Below are 17,592 nucleotides of genomic sequence, written 5' to 3' on the forward strand. Positions count from 1 at the left end.
GAAAAAGGACATTTCTCTTTACTGTAGGAGGCCAAATCTGCAGGGGCTCAACCCCCCTTTGAGGTCTACAGTATCCGTACACATGTCTGCCTATGAGGCCATGGTCACAGATGAGAATGGGAAGTGAGGTTGTTTATATTTCTGAGCGTGTGTGTGTGCGTGTGTGTGTGTTATCATATTGAGTGTTACGTGTGTGTTTTTGAAGCTCAGCGGATGTTATCATTCAGATAGCTTCCCTGTCCTTTCTCTTTTCCTGCATATTTGCTGATCTATCCGGGAAGAAGGCACTGCGCCGGAATGGCTGCTGACTCTGCAGGGAGGAGGGGGGGGCGGGGGGGGGGGGTGCGGTCGGGTCGGGGTAGAATGAGAGGATGTGCCATTGGGACACTGAAGGTTTTGACCTCTTTGGCCCAGTATGTGTTTGACTCAGCGGGCAAGAGGAAAGACTTTTTTTCTCTCTATTCTGCACAGCTCTGCTTCCTCCTAATATCACAGCCGGTCTTGTTCACTTTCTGCCCAGCTACAGTATCAACGATGCTGCCCAGACTATTACAGGATAAAGTACCTGACAGTTCCAGTATGATAACGTAGTAACATTATGATAACTATCTGCACATTTTAGTATGAGTTTACGTATAGGCTCTTTGCACAAGCTCCACTACTTCCTGAAATTCTACAGGCATATTTATTTCCTGTCCTATACCATTGGATGGAAGTGATTAATCAGGTGTGATCAGGTGTGCCGCACACCTGATTAATCACTTCCATCCAATAGTATAGGACAGGAAATAAGGATGCCTGTAGAATTTCAGGAAGTAGTGGAGCTTGTGCAAAGAGCCTATTGTAGTGTTTGAATGTAAATGAGAGGCAAAAACACATTCTACAAGAAGTACTTATTGTAGAATGGAACTATACGACTTGGTGCAGTATCACTTGAGTTGGTGCAGGAGAGTTTTAGTATACAGTCTGGTGGTTATATACATAGCTGACGAGACCAAAGTTTGAATAGCCCTGAATAGCCATCTTAAATGTAACCATGATAGCCCTTTTTGCTGGTATCTAGAGAAACAACAGATCAGCCGTGAGCAAGATGGTTGTCTCCATTGTTGCAACAATGAGCTGGGGAGTAGCTAGACTTCTGAGAGTTAAGCCACCCTCTAGGCTGCCTAACTTCTGCTACAAAGCTAATAGAGAACACTAAGTAGCAGATGTATGTAAGCACTCATTGTTAGCTTAATTTTGTCTCAACATGCACCTGAAAACATGGTATGGTACAAAAAGGCCCCACACGGATCAAACCTGGTGCAGGGCAACAGAAGGGCAAGTTGCACTTTTCCTACTCGTGCGTATGTATGCAATCATGGGAAAGTCGAGGGGGGATAGTGTGAGTAACGCACACTAAAGGGGGGGGGGGGCTTATGCGGAAGGAGAGACTGATTAGTATTCTGTTGTCTGTATGGAAACTGCGGGGTAAACTGCGAGGTAAAGCGCACGTCTATCTTGCGGAGAAATTTCTCTGCCTTTGAAAAGCAGGTGTGATCGCTTAGCGCGTAACCCAGCCAACACATAGCCTAACCATATCCACGTTTTTTATGGACACACACACACACACACACACACACACACAGATGGAGACAGATAGCTATATATTTTGTTAATTCATGTAGCTATTGTGAAACATGTAATTTATATTAGGTACATCTGGGTAACTATCCTGCTAGCTAGATAATGCTAGCTAACGTTAGTTGTGCACACATGATTAGCCGGCGAGCTAAATAGCAGTACCTACAGATCTCAAAACCGACCTGCAACCCAACAGCTAATGCTATTTATTTCCATCAGCATTCTTCTTATTCTTCTGTTTATGCAGTCCTCGCAAACGTACAGCACGTACTGAACATCAGCACGTACTGAACATCTGCCCCTGAGCATCCGAGTGTCTTTATCATTTCTCAACCTGGCGTTGAGCCTACCTCATCTCTCTCTGTGGCTTATCTCCTAGTAGTCACTGGTTCTGTTCTGTTGACGGGTACAGTACGATATGATAAGTTTAGATTTGTCAGCTCCCTCCAGCTGGCTGTCGAGATTTGGCACATATCTGCATGCATGTAATATGTGAGAGACCAAAAATGTGACAACCTGCTAGTGTCACAACACCCACATACATCAGCATTTATGACATGCTTATGACCTTTTACAGTATGTCTCATCATGGTTTTATGGATGGCTGTTGGCTCAAGTTACCAGCAACATAGTCTTGCATAGCCAGACCTCTACACTTAATTTACGCTGTTCCAGCGCTGGAGAAAGGTCTGGCTGGACTCATTACCATTCGGGGATTGGTCTTTGGGGAGCAGTTGCTAGGTTGTTGTTTCACGTAATCTAAATTGAATCTGATTGGACTGACAAAATATTCCGTCACCACTGATTGGGCAGTAATAAATGAATGACAAGGCTTATCCCCAAAACCTACATCCATTGAGTAAGACTCCCATTAGACTCTCTCCAGACTCAAATATTATGTTGAATCGCTGGGCTCCCCATACTACATAATAGAGTCTGTGCCACTTCGCCGCCCAAGCTGGTGTTCTGAGGACGTATCGAAAATTGAAAGAGTGACAGGTCGTAGCAGCGAATGAGAGACGCTAGCCAAGGTTAGATGGGCAGGGAAAATCTATGGGTGGGAACGCCTGATTGCGAAAGTCGTTTCTGATTGGTGTCGCAGGAATTCCTGCGAAACCAATGAATTGCCAGGATTTGAGCACCAGATTTTTGCATGAAGTGTCCCAGAGATCTGCAGCATGCAGTAGGCTAACGTAGTTAGTGTAGCTTACGTAGTGTATCAGCGAAAGAACTCTCATGGGTCTGGCGTTAAGACTAGGCTCCCAGCAACCTTCCCAACACCTTCAACCTTATTCCTCTTTACTCCATGTTGAGGCCTGTGGTCACTGACCAATAATGTTGAGGCCTGTGGTCACTGACCAATAATGTTGAGGGCTGTGATCACTGACCAATCATGTCGGGGGCTGCGGTCACTGAACCTGAATCATGTGGTGTGAAAACAATGAGAGGAGATTTTGTCATAGATATAGGGGTTGGGTATAATTATAACAACAGCGCAGGTCGAGAAGTAATGTTTTCGGTGGCGTGTGTGGGTTTACGCAAAAACTACAAGACCGATTTTCCTGAAACTTGGAGGAGGGGTGTAGCATGGTCCAACATAGAACTCTTAAATTTTGGAGTAGATCTGAATCACGTGGCGGACACGAGCCGCCCAAACACGGCCGGGCCGACCATTCACCTCCATTCATTTTTTGGACTAGGAATATGCAAAAACTATCAGACCGCTTTTCATGAAACTCTGGAGAGGCGTAGTATGGGCCAATTTAGAACCCCCTTTCAATTTTGGAGTGGATTGGAATCAGGGGGTGGGTCCACAAGCTGCCCAAACATGGCCGGCCATTCACCTCCATTCATTTTTTAGACTGGGGGAGCCAAAAATTGCCCCCATTCATTGTCAATAGGGGGAATTGAAGCAGGACTGGCATAAAGCTCTAAGGAAGGAAAGACCTAACAAATGCAGCAATAGCAAACATGTCCTGCTTACTTGCGTGTGCGCACGCACAGAGCCACCAAATGCATTCATGAGCGGATGTGTCTCTCTGAGCACCACAAGTGTTTTTAAGTGTTTTTATACAAATACATTTTAGTTGGTCTGTTTAATGGTACAAAGCCCTTGAAAGGAAACAATATTTGAGTTTCACTCTGGTTCAAGTGTCCGATGTGGTTTTGTGTAAGCTCGTCACTCATGTCCGTGTGTGTGAGGGATGGCCACATGACTTCAAATGGGCTCTTTGTAGCTAGCGAAACAGCAACACATTTTAGCCACAGGCAACTTTGAAATGCTCTGTGTTGAAATTCCTGTGAAAGCTGACAACACTTGGATCTGTGCTCAGTGGTGCTGCAGCCATCGTCCAAGTATCACATTCCTCATTTGAATGATCTAATTCAGTGTAATCCTGGAAAGCCTTCTGTCGAAATGACAGTATCTCTTTCACTTAAATATTGAGAGCGCTCGTCATAGATGAAATGAACAGAAAAATATTTAGTATACAGTTTATTTATGAATATTTAGGGTTATGTCATTACTGTATGTTATGGCATATCTGTGTTCCTGATAGGAGGGAGGGGGTTGGAAGGGAAGTAGAAGGAGACTCGATTCTCATTCATTGAAAATGTTCAACTCCCCTCGATCACTACTGACTCGATTCCTCCATGAATATGAATATGCATGACAGTTATGCGGCTGTTATGCATTTCATAGCATACAGTATGCTGTCCCAATACTGACTGACGGTACCCCCGGACACCTCCCGAAGGATGCGACTCAAGGACACGTGTAGCATTTTGTAGACCAAAAGTCATGCATTCCTACAGGGTTGATGCTAGAATGGATCGTCCGGAGGGAAGAGTGGAGGAGACTCCGCTACACATCAACCAATTACAGCACTAGACAACTACTGGGTCAGACAAAACTGGACTCAGAAGCTGGGTAAACATCTCAGACCATCAGCAACGGCTCCAACCAGGGCTGCATCCTTTCCCCCCTACTCTTCTCCTTGTACACCTACAGCTGCACCTCCAGCCACCAGTCTGTCAAGCTCCTGAAGTTTGCGGACGACACCACCGTCATCGGACTCATCTCCAAGGGAGACGAGTCCACCTACAGGTGGGAGATCGACCAGCTGCTGTCCTGGTGCGGCCAAAACAACTTGGAGCTCAACGCTCTCAAGAGAAGATATGATTGTAGACTTTAGGAAGAAACCAGCCCCCCTCCCCCCATCACACTGAATGACACCCCAGTGTCCACTGTCGACGACTCCTGCTTCCTGGGCGCCGCTCTCTCCAGGTACCTCAAATGGGAACTAAACACCAGCTCCCTCGTGAAGACGGCACAGCAGAGGATGTACTTCTTGAGGCAGCTGAAGAAATTCGGGTTACCAAAGGAAATTATACTCTTCTACACCTCCATCATTGAGTCCATCCTCACCTCCTCCATTTACCATCTGGTACTCCGCCGCTACAGCCAAAGACAGAGCCAGACTGCAGCGCGTCATCCGATCCGCCGAGAAGGTGATCGGCTGCAAAACAGCCCTCCCTCCTGGTCCAACCTGCCCTCCCTCCTGGTCCAACCAGCCCTCCCTCCTGATCCTGCACAGCTCCAGGACCCTGAAGGCGGCCGGGACGATTGCAGCCGACCCCTCCCACCCCAGACGTAATCCCTTTGTGCCCCTCCCCTCAGGCAGGAGGCTGCGGTCCATTAAGACCCCGTCTGCACAACACAGAAGCAGCTTCTTCCCCACGGCCACCAGCCTCTTCAACAAAGCACTTGACCTGAATGTTCTGTATAGGATGTACCACACTCGCATATCACGCCACACACACACACACACACACACACACACACACACACACACATACTGTACACGTGCACACACGTGCACATGACCTGATTGTTTGTAAAGGACGCACCGCACTCACACATCACGCCACACACACATATATACATTGACCACACTACTTTTGTATATTGTTCTTCTCTCTCAGCTTATCCCATTTTTGCACTAGCATTTTGTACAGTCCTGTCTCTGCACTGTCCTGTCTCGTCCCTACACCCTGTCCAATGTTGTGTCAATATTATGCACCTCGTCTGAAAGCAAATTCCTAGTATGTTGCAGAAAATATAATGGAAATAAACTGATTCTGATTCTGATTATTTTACCATGCCGGACATTTGAGTAGAGTAATTTGTGCAGTTTTGGGGATTTTGTTACCGTAATAATATCATCTGACTCCTTCAGTTCGTAGGACCCCATCTCATTGCCACTTGCAGCTGTATTTCAGATAGTATTTTGACCAAGGTCCGCCATGTGACATATACTGTATAAAGCAATGAAATTGAGCGAACATACATAACTCAACAACTGAATATTTGTGTATGTACTACAGGTTGTGTCAGGTTGTGGCCTAAGATTAGATTTTTCTCTGATACATTTTTCAAAAAATGTTCTCTCTTTCCCTCTCTCTCTTGCTCTCACTCTGTCTTTGTCTCTCTTTCTCTTTCACTTCCTCTCTCCCTCTCTCTCCCTCCCTCCAGCTGGGCTTTGCTGACCTCAACATGGCGGAGTTTGCTGGCTCAGGCTCCGCTGTGCGCTGCTGTATCCTCGAAGGTTACGACACTAAGAACACTCGCCAGGACAACTCTATCCTCAAAGTAGGGAACACACACACACACACACACACACACACACAAACAATCCCTCTCTCCTCTCTCACTACAATAGGATCTGTAATTGATACAAATAATTAGCTTCTCTTTCAGCTTACTTCTAACTCTACTGGTTTTCTATATAAATTGTAGTTCAACCCTCTCAGTAAAGTGCATTGTGTTGCCTCTGTGTATGAATGTGCTATACAAATACAATTTGATTTGATTTGAACCATAGGACTATATATTGCATTTATTCATATTTCCATGCAAAGTTAGAAGTTCTGCTTACAATACTGTGATAGATTCTGTTATATTGTTGTGGTCTAACAAAGTACAGTGGAACGTGGCAGTGGTGACAGCTAATATTTCATATTTTCAGGTTACGATTGGTATGACTCTCCTGTCTGGGGACCCTTGCTTTAAAACGTGAGTTTCTTTCCACACTTACTCTATGGCGCCATCTCCTGACCATGAGTAACAGCCTAAAAGGGAATGTCTGCTTGATGCTTGAATTGTTCTCATCCAAAGAAAGTTTTCCTTTTTGTTTCCTTTTTGCTTACATGTTTCGATGTATGTGATGTTTAATTTTAGTATTCCTTTACACATATTGATAAATTAAAACACTACAATTTGCACCTTTTGTTAGAATTAATCTCCATTTACTTCCTAGTGAACAACAATGCCTGTCTAACAAGTACCATTGATGAAAAAGGAGTTGAAATAAAATTAATTGTATTTGACCTTTGACCGGTAGGCCCCCCAGCACGGCCAAGTCCATCTCCATCCCTGGCCAGGACCCCTTCCTGCAGCTGGACTGTAAGGGCGAGGGCACCGACGCCAACCCCCTGCCAGCAGGGGGCATCACCACGGGACGGCCACTCAAACCCAGACCCGCTCCTCTCCACTCTGGTATGAGAGGAATATGCTGCTCTGATGATTAAAGGTCTCATAGTCGTCACCTCAAGGTCTCACCAGACAGGACCGCTCTCTGTCTCTCTCCAGGCCTGCCTGAGGAGCTGGAGCCCAGCATGTCCAGCCCAGACGAGGTCTTCCACACGGGACACTCACGCAATTCCAGCTACGCCAGCCAGCAGAGCAAAATATCAGGTCATTTTTCTACCTATTTATTTTCACATCCTTACACAAGTCAGGGCTTCAACTTTCTCAGAGTTTACTGACTCGAATCGGCTCATAAGGCCTGGACTTACTTTGAGTGATAGATGTGAAGGGGTGTGTGGAAGTGAGGTTATGGATTAACAATGTTGAGTTTGACGTAGAACATGTGTAAGAAAGGGCACCATGCCTACACACACACACACACACACACACACTCACACATCTGAGTCAGAGCAAAGACTTTATTAGCTATTTGTATTGTGCTTCACATAATTGGCAGATAAACTGTAATATGTACGGTATGGGTTTGTGTGAGTGGGCAAACCGTGTGTCATTTCTGCGTATAGTGTAGTGTCGATGAAATAGATTGGTACGCGTGTTCACGGATGTTTCCTGTGTAGCTTATAATCAGCTAGTAATGACCATTTTGGGGGCGATCAAACTTCACTGAATCCACAGGAGTCCTCCCTGACCGCATGTCCTGCTCTGCCCACCTAGGCTACAGTACGGAGCACTCTCACTCCTCCAGCCTGACCGATCTGACCCACCGCCGAAACACCTCCACCAGCAGCAGCACCTCCGGGGGGGTGTCCACCCCGACTCAGTACCCCTCCTCCGAACCCCAGAGCGAGCCGGCCAGCAAACCGGAGAGGCCGCCGAGACCCCCGCGCCCAGTCCTGCTCTCAAACAGACCCTCGAGGTAAGGATGGACATATACGCACGCTTGGGCGTGCCAGCGTACACACATGTATGAACACACTCACCTCTACACATGGACAGTCATGTATGACTGTCTCACCCAATACCCCTACACACACCCCTTTATGCATACTCTTTGTCATAAACTTTTTTTGTTGTGTGTTTTCTTCATTCTTAAAAGAGGCATCCTATATTTGGCTCAGCCAGTATGAGAAGAACCATACATTAGATGTATACTGCATCATAGCTACCAAGTACGATGGCCTAAGAAGCTCATAGGTGCTGTTAACCCTGACAGGCGGAAGAAGGACTCTGTGGAGAGTCAACCCACCTGGGTGGACGACACGCGCATCGACGCAGACGACATCGTGGAGAAGATCCTGCAGAGCCAGAACTTCGCTGACGTCAGCAACAATGAAGGTGAGTGGGAAGCATATTGGTCTGTAGAGGATAGGTTCATTATTAGAATACTGAGAGATAAATAATGTGGATTGTGTTGATCGGTGATCACATTCTCTCACCTTGTTCTTCACCTCTCCCACTGCGCATTTCTCTCTCTCTCTCTCTCTCTCTCTCTCTCTGTTTTCTTACCCTTGTCCTTCTCTCTTCTCTGCCACTCACAGACAGCAACTTGAGACTGTTTGTCAGCAGGGATGGGACCACAGCCCTCAGTGGGGTACAGCTAGGAAACAGGTTAGTCTGGTTATGTTGATATGTGTGTGCGTGCGTGTGTGTGTGTGTGTGTGTGTGTGTGTGTGTGTGTGTGTATGCGCGTGCGTGTGTGTGCATGCGTAGGTTTTGATGTGTAGGTTCTAAAATGTGTTCAGTACAGAGCAGTACAAAGTGAAGACGCAAGTGTTGACTTTCTGATGTTCTAACAGGTGTGAGAGTATATGACAACATTTCCTTCTTCCCGCTTCCTCAAGGGTGACAGCTGGGGTCTTTGAGCCAGTGGTGATCGAGAGCCACTAGTGCCGTTGATGCTGTCACACAGCTCTCCGCCTCCCTCTCTCCGTCATTCCATCTCTTCTTCATTCCATCTGTCCATCCGGCTCTCTCTCTCCGCTGGTGGAGGAGAAACACAAGACACACTAAAGACTTGTCTGCTGAACATGGTTATGTCCAACTGTTATGTGGTTGTGTGATTATGAATGTGTCTGCTGCACATATAGCTGTCGTCCATGTCCACTATACGACAGATTTAACCCTTTGATATTATATTCAACTAAGATATTTACTTAAAGGTGGTGGGAGGTGTAACTTATAACTAATCCATGAGTCAAGAAGCTTTTATATATGTGTCCTTTGATTGGAGATAGGTTTGTGTAAACTACTTGAAAGAGAACTAGAAAACCACTGCATCATGGGAATTGTAGTGCAACACTGAATTACAGCAAGAAAAGATCCTTGCATAGGTTAAGCTGCCTCATCACACACCAGTGATGAGGAACATAAAGGTTTAAACTGTGGTTATTTTCTATTCATTTTGTACCACAGTTATGTATTCGGTGTGTATAACAGCGATAGGTATCATCAGTGGTGCGTTCAAATTCAGCGAACATGGCAAAGGTTCACGAACGTTTGCAAACTATTTTAAAAAAAATTCAGTTAGCTTTGTACCGCAAACATTTGCAAACATAAGTGAACGGTCTGAAAAGGTAGTTTGCAGTGAACAAAAATAGATGCTGGACTGAGGGAAATGTAATTGTATGATTGAATGAATGAATTGAATACCGGAGGCCCTTTTACTTCTAACTAATGTTAAATGAGGTTGTACTAGCGGGAATACATCCAAAATATATCATCCACAAAATCATCGTTGATCACAGAAGGGTTCGCCGTTCAAATGTAATCGTTCAAAGTTCAAAAACATGTTCGCCAAAAACGTTAATCCCTATTCGCTGAATTTGAACGCAGCCCTCGTAAAACAAATACTGTATCGATTCAATTCAGGGCAGTGCTTGAAGTCAAGAAAGACATGATAACAAACCACTAATACTAAATGGATACATGAAAAGGTGCCAGGAGTGAAACTTACATGCACACTGTTCAGTGTGAGGTCACCTACAATCCCACAAACCCCAAGGCTCCCAAATATAATACTTGACCTGGAGTCAAGTTAACTGTGTAGCTAAAAGAACCCCAAGCTTAAGATGTCACACCCTGTTATATCTACAGTAAATACATATAGCAGAGACAAAGTGGAACACATATGGCTGGCCATATGTAAGCATACATACACTACATACTGGATGGTTAACAATCCTCTGTCATCACCTTGCACAGGTGAAGTCTAGACCTAGTCTTGGCTCTTGATTTCATCCTTGAGTCAGACTGAAGTCCTTCATATGAGACGCCAGTCTTAATCTCACCAGCTGGTTTGGTGACTATGGAAGTAAAATAAAGGCTGTCTAAACTCCTTTTTATATATTTTCTCGAACAAGAGACGGGGTGTTTCTGTCTTAGTCATGTGCCTGTCTCGGTAGAAATGTGTGGATAATTTTGCGGTACTGTTTTTCATCACAGTTCAGTTTGAGGTCAGTGAATTCAACTCCATTCTAAGGATGGGGCATACAAGTACTTAATGTTGTCGGAAGCCTGTCAGGTATCCACATTTCTGAAGACAATATTCAGAATGTCTGACAATTTTATGAGATTAGCAAAAAAATGTTTTAGAATTATTTTCTAAAGTTAGCTGGCTGACTTCCCCAATGCTATTTAATTTGACCTGAAAGTTCAAATCAGGAAAATGGGTCATTTGCAGAAGCTGTGTTTTAGATCTTTGTCTGTCTTTTGTGGGTTCTTAAGGGAATTGGGGCAAATTCCTCTGTGCAATAGCAGCTTTTTGCAATAGCAGCTTTTCTGTCTTTCATTTCTATCTTTGAGTCTTATCTAATTTTGGGCCTTTTCAAAGTCAAAACCTACACAGCAGTAGACAAAGGATTTTGAGCTGGTATATGTATGATAATTGGCCAACATTGTTTCTGTTTTATAAAAGCTGTGACAGATTTAAGTAAATACTGTATGTAGGACCAATTTAATGCTAAAATAATTTGACTCTTTGTCTCATTCTCTTGACCTCTTACCTGCTAAAAACAAAACAGACACTTTTACTGTTCTAAACGTGTTTTTCATTGAATGCATAAGCTTAAAATCCTTTTAATTGCATTAACATGCATGGGGAAAACTAGACATCCAATTATTTTGATGTCAAACTGATCATACAAGGACCCTTCACCTCTGTTGTAGCAGTGTGTGATGTAGGCCATCTGTAAAACACGAGCTTCTTTTACAGTGAAATAACTATCTTTCCTTTTTGTCTATGTTACACTTTTTCTTCGTGTGAATCCTTACAGATGATCAGTTATTCTGCATAAAACTTTCTATATGTTTCTATATTTTCAAACCAGCAGGCTGGTTTACATTTTTGTATGCAATGGAAATGTATTGGAAAATCGTGCTCTTACAGTATATGGCAAAATTTATGGCATTGAGCTTCAAAGTTAACGGAATAGATACTGTAGTTTATGGTCTCAACCGTACAGTACTGTACTGTATTCACACACTAAAGATTCAGTCATTGGTAGTTCCTCTCTACTGTTTTCTATAAGAGGGCTTGTGTATTTTGAAATTTTATGTTCGATTTTTCTACATACTTGATAGTCTGTAACCTGTGACTTTCTAACAAAAAAAGAGTAGCTTTATATCTTAAATGGTCTCTCCAATATTTCAACATTTAGCTCGCTTTTGTACTTGGGAGTGTAGCAAAAGGATCCTGACATTTCTGACTATTCCAGGCACTTTGTACAATCTGTGTTGACTACCAGATTCATGTTGTGAGTGAAACAAACAATTAGAGGTAATTTTTTACCTTTTTTTGGTTTTGATGCAAAAATCCATGTCTCATACTGTCCACTAGCAAGACAGCTAAGCAGCCTTCTAAAACAAGCTAAATGTTGAAAATCTGGGTTCTGGTGTCATGAATTTAAATTATTATATGAAATATGAATGATGTGTTAGATCTTCTCATCAAATCACCCCGATATCACCTCTACTGTGTCTAGTAGAGAACCTTACTGTAATTGGACATCAGGTGACTATCCTAGTGATCACCAGATGTTCTCAGACAAAGGTGCACATCTCCAAACCTTTGAAACACATTTTGGATTTACTGTATGAATTTCAATCACAACAGAGGTCTGGTGGGGAATCTACCAGAACCAGCAGTTTCAAATATATAATAGCAGCAGTGTAGAGATTCTGCAAACGGAATATACTAGGCTATATATACTGCTACGGCCCCATGTGAAACCTTGACGTTCATGATAACAGCACATAGATACAGTATGGACAACTAACTTTACTAAACATTTTATTGATTTCAATTGTTTATCTTTTCTGTATGTCTACGTAAAGGGATTGAATCTATGCACACAACTCTCACAGACTTTCACCCAGATAATCTTACTCTGATAAGAATATTGATAAATATATTAGACAGATTATTATTGTAAAAAATAAAAAGTTAGCTAATTGTATCAATAGAACACTATTGAAATAGCTCTATTTTTCTTATTTTCCAGAATTATTTTGAGATATTTATTTTACACACGCATTAAAGGCAGTTTACTTAAGTTTTCTTATCCTCATCTTTTATTTTGCTCTTAAGATGAATTGGAGCAGTGAGGTGTGAAGAGTTGGAATTATATTTGTACACATACTGTATTTGAATGTTTCCTATTGATTGTACGGTAAATGTCTATTGAAAAAGTGTACTGGGGAAAATAAAGCTGGTGGGAATCTTGAACTCTCTTGAACTCACTTTTTGAAATGATGGCCTCCGGCCATCACTATTGGCTATTGGCAAATATCAATATAGACTGGTTTATGTGCGCCATCGTCACAGAGATGCGCGTGCAACCAGGGGCTAGAAAGCAGCCAAGCTCCCAAACTTTTAGGTGTGTACAAATACAAAACCGAGATGACAAGGAGTAAACTGCACCAACTGCACAAAAGTTGGATGGAAAATGTTCAACATTCTAAGGGGTTCACATGCCTTCGCTAAGAACCGACGAAGATTATGTTGACAAATTAGAGATCCTGGTGATGCGACCTTAGTGACCAATTTAATTTCACTAGAGCATGTTTGCATTTAATAATTTGTTAGTTTTTACTTAATAATATATATGAGACTCTTCTATTGAACTCAATCAAGATGTGGTAGCTTTTTGCCACTCCTGGCAATTTTGTCAGTTGGTAGGGAAACCTCATCAGAAAGTCAGTGGAGCTCCCATGACTCCTGTGCCTGTAGTGGAAGAGCTTTTTTCTAAAGTGGTCATAGATTGTGTGGGTCAAAAAGAAATCCCATTTGATAATGTACTCGCGGGGAGAGGCTTCAATTCGGCAGGTAGAAATGCATGGTAAGTAGTCAACCGAAAACACGTAATTCACAAGTGCACATTAAACTGTGGATGGCATACAGTAGCCTACAGTACAATATAATACCGAGAACTGTGGCATCCCTAGTCCAAACCCTGTCTCTAGGCACTCCACAATTTAATGGGTTCTTCCTTGGCCCATGCTACACCACTCCACCGAACTTCATGAAAATTGGTTCAGTAGTTTTTGCGTATTCCTGCTTACTAACAAACTAACTAACTAACAGAACCACCCATCACACACGCGACCGAAAACATTATTCTCCGGCCTGCGCGGAGAATAGGCCTAATGGGCGGAGGTAAAAGCAAAGACTCAATCATTCCTGGAAAATAGAAATATCGTTTTCAAATGGAAGACATCAATATGGCGTGTATTTTGCCTTGTTATTATTATATGAGTCCCTTTCGAACTCAGGCCTTCTTTAAAACGACTATTAAGCACATCAGTGCATTACCGACTGCGCAGTCCTGATCCTCGCAAATGAGCAAATATTTTACAGGAAGTGGTTCAAACTCAAAACAATCTACGTCAGTATGGTGAGGTCGCCAGTAGCACTACGTTATTTTGTTAGTTAGCTATGCTAGCTTAAATTAATATTGGTAGTATGCAGTGGGCCATTTTTACATCCAACCTTCTTGTTGAAACCTTTGTTTTCTTGCGTAGACTCGTTTGTTCGTTACAGTCAGAGGCTGGGAAGTTGGCTAGCTAGCTAGTGCTAACTCAGTTAGCCTATAGGCTATGTCTATTTGAATGGTGCCTAAATTAGTTTCCACTATCATTCCAAGCTATACTGAAGAGGGTCAAACACTTTCCCCGATTACTTGTATTGTATGTATTTCTCGGTTTAAATGCATTAGCTAGCTAAGTGTAGCTGGCGTAGCTGCTTAGCTATCCAAGCTGCTAACGTTAGTTAGCTGTGCTACGTGGTTGTGGGATAGCATAGCGTAGAGCCAGAGGTAGCTATAGAATCTGACCGGAAGTAACACTACCTATTGCAACTCATTTCCTCAACCTTCCGATTGTACACTTTTGTGTTTAAGGCGACGGGGACAGACCAAGCAGTTGGCATGGGCCTGGTTGGCTTCAGCCTCCTGCTGTTCACATACTACACAATCTGGGTCATCATTTTGGTATGTACAGCACAGAAATGTGCAGTTACAAGTACAGTAATATCATTTTAAAGCATATTTGCCCGTACTACTATAAAATATAAAAACACTGGTCCTAGTTTTAGTAGTTAAGCAGCACTGATGACATACTATACTGATGTGAGCTTGTGTACTTTTCAGCCCTTTGTGGATAGTGACCACATCATCCACAAGTTTTTTATCCCGCGGGAATACTCTGTTATTCTACCTGGGATTGCAGCGTTGCTACTGCTACTCTGTATAGGTGAGTGGTCCACTGAAATAGCAGGCATAGAGAGACTTTGTTGTTTTAGAGAAACCACAGTTTGAAGATCCCCAATGGGAGCAAGGCACTGCCAGATGGAAGCAAGTTACCTATACCTGCAACTGTAGGCTACATAAGTGTTTTTTTTGTTTTTTTTTACTATTTATAGGTAACTTTATTTTACTATTTATATTTCTTTTGACCTTTACTTCACAACATACATTCAGATAGTGTGACTTCAGAGGTGCCGCAGCAAGAGCTTCTGGGAACACAGATTACTTGAGAGTAATCTGCTATCTCTACACTTTGCTACCACCTAGAGTCCAGATGGTTACAGAAAGGAGATATTAACTTAAACTTGGCATAGTGGCCTTCTTATGTCCTCAAGAAACCCCACAAGCCAGCAACCAAGCAATACAATGAAAAGTCACGCTGCCTGGTGTACATGCACTATTAGTCCACCCACATTTTTAAAAATTAAATGGAATGACCCTCTTTTTATGTAGCCTAACACTGATTGTCAAAGAAATGTTAAGCCCTTACAAAATACTCACAGGTAGACACTCACATACTGTACATGCACTACAAATGATTGGCTATACGTGTGCCTTAATAAAATCTTTGTAGTATTATTGTAAAGATAACCTTGTTTCTGCTTATCCTGACTGTTTCTTGATTAATCTTCACAGGACTGTGGGACATCAGATGATTCAATCTTGTAAACAGATTATTCCCTTATTATTCTCTCTTCTTCGCAGGTATCTTTATTGGTGTGGTCACCTGGAAGAATCGCAAGCCCAAGAAGGTGGACTAAACCAAAGGCTAATAATGTCAGAGACACAACTAAACGGGTCAAAAATAATATCCTAGAACTTGCATCAATGTTCCGGTAGCTTCTCTAGATCCGTACTGGATCCAACATCATCATCAACATTCCAAACCAAAAACAAGTCTGGACTATGGCAAGTTTACATCTCTTTAACAGCTGACAAAACCTTCCAGGTGACTGAAAGAAATTATGAGCTAATAATTGCTAAATTCATATGATCATCTAATCCTGTGTTCTTTCAGAACTAACTTGATGTTGATAAGCTACAGATATTATAATGGTCCTCAAGGGCCGATTGTCTCCTTGATGAGTCAATACTTGTGTTCCCTGTTAGATAAAGGTATAGAAAAGGTCTAAAAATAAAAAGTGTGAGAATTACTAACTCCATAAAATGGAGTGAAAAGATAGCTACCAGACCTGTTCAGGATTTCACTGTTAAGCAAATGTGGGATGTACTTCTGTGTGAGATACTGTATTTTGAGGTAAAATGAAGCATCATATCTGGGCTGCAAAGTTGTCTAGTTTTGGAATAAATATTTTTAAAAGGTTTTGACTTTTTATCTTATGTCATTGTCCACACAACTACATCTGCAAGTTGAAGTTGGATAAAGCAGTAATTTCTGTAAATAACGTAGCCTATAACTGGGCGATTTTAAGGTCAGTTTTGGTCATGAAGTAGGTCTACTGTACGTAAGTATTAATATTTCACAAGGTACCTTTTATAGGTTTTTATTTTGAAATGCCACATCAGAATGTCTTGATAGTCTGTGTGACCTGGGGGTGGCCCACTGCAAAGTGGAATTGGTCTTGGGCTGGGAGGTTTCCTTTTAATGCCAATCAGAAATTTGAGGAAAGATGGCTCATTTATTATATGTACTGTATAGGGCTTTTATTTTCAAATACCATATCAGAATGTCCTGATCGTGTCTGAGTGGGGCGGCTGTAGCTCAGTTTGTAGAGCGGGTCGTTCAATGATCGAAGGGTCAGTGGTTCGAATCCCAGCTCCAACTGTACACATGTCGAAGTGTCCTTGAGCAAGACTCCTAACTCCAAATTGCTCCCAATGAGCAGGTTAGCACCTTGCATGACAGCTACCGCCATTGGTGTGTGAATGTGTGTGTATTGTAAAGCGCTTTGAGTGCCGCTAAGTTGGAAAAGCGCTATATAAGTGCAGTCCATTTACCATGAGTGACACTGAGGTGGTCAGCTACCACTCTGAATTGGTCTTGGGCTGTGGGGGGCTCTATTTTGTGGAGCTCCGCCCCACAGGGCTCGCTCCTTAATGGCTTAGCCAATCATAGCTAGCTACTTCACTGAAAAAAGGAAACACACAGAGCTATGGCCAATAAGAGTCAGGCGCCCTACAGAATATAAGGTGTACTTGGTGGCGCCCCGGCCACCGATCGCTAGTCTTCCAGAGAATCTGCAGCGGCGACCTCGACCCTGAAGAAGGACATCTGTACTACTTTGTGTGCCTGGGTCGGCAGTACGCCCAAGACGGCCTGGCGCTGTCTCCCGACTGCCCGGCCTGCGCCCGTCTTGACCCTGCCGTGTAGATACATCGGGCACACTTCTTTGTCTTCGCCAACACTGGGGGACGTCGCCTCTGAGGTCATCGCGTCCAAGTCAGAGGCCCATTCACCTCCATTCATTGTTTGGACTAGGATTACGCAAAAACGCTTCTCATGAAGCTCGGTGGAGGGGTGTAGCACGGGCCAATTTAGAACCCATTCAGTTTTGGCGCACACAGAGCCACGGAATGCATTCAGGGGCGGAGGTCTATGCTCTCATTACCATTTCTAGTTTATATGGGTTCAGCAAGAGTGTCTGATGCGGTCGTGTCGCT

At 43.1% G+C, this 17,592-nt stretch overlaps 2 protein-coding genes across 2 annotated transcripts in view; both read left to right on the forward strand.

Moving 5' to 3' along the window:
• eeig1b (estrogen-induced osteoclastogenesis regulator 1b) overlaps positions 1-12,853 on the forward strand; it is a 34,590-nt gene extending 21,737 nt beyond the window's left edge. Inside the window, exons 5-12 of the mRNA XM_084442698.1 lie at positions 6,158-6,274; positions 6,651-6,697; positions 7,026-7,180; positions 7,274-7,378; positions 7,886-8,087; positions 8,385-8,506; positions 8,710-8,779; positions 9,013-12,853. Coding sequence (XP_084298824.1) covers positions 6,158-6,274; positions 6,651-6,697; positions 7,026-7,180; positions 7,274-7,378; positions 7,886-8,087; positions 8,385-8,506; positions 8,710-8,779; positions 9,013-9,058 — 864 coding nt within the window. The 3' untranslated portion in view covers positions 9,059-12,853. The remainder of the gene's footprint in view (positions 1-6,157; positions 6,275-6,650; positions 6,698-7,025; positions 7,181-7,273; positions 7,379-7,885; positions 8,088-8,384; positions 8,507-8,709; positions 8,780-9,012) is intronic.
• A 1,153-nt stretch (positions 12,854-14,006) lies between these two features.
• dpm2 (dolichyl-phosphate mannosyltransferase subunit 2, regulatory) lies at positions 14,007-16,293 on the forward strand. The gene is made up of 4 exons (XM_084441628.1): positions 14,007-14,061; positions 14,566-14,655; positions 14,815-14,917; positions 15,676-16,293. Exons 1-4 carry the CDS (start codon positions 14,059-14,061, stop codon positions 15,729-15,731), a joined length of 252 nt encoding a protein of 83 aa, XP_084297754.1. The 5' UTR covers positions 14,007-14,058; the 3' UTR covers positions 15,732-16,293.
• Positions 16,294-17,592: the final 1,299 nt, after the last annotated feature.

The sequence above is a fragment of the Borostomias antarcticus genome (genome assembly GCF_949987555.1).
Source record: "Borostomias antarcticus genome assembly, chromosome: 8".
Lineage (NCBI taxonomy): Eukaryota > Metazoa > Chordata > Actinopteri > Stomiiformes > Stomiidae > Borostomias > Borostomias antarcticus.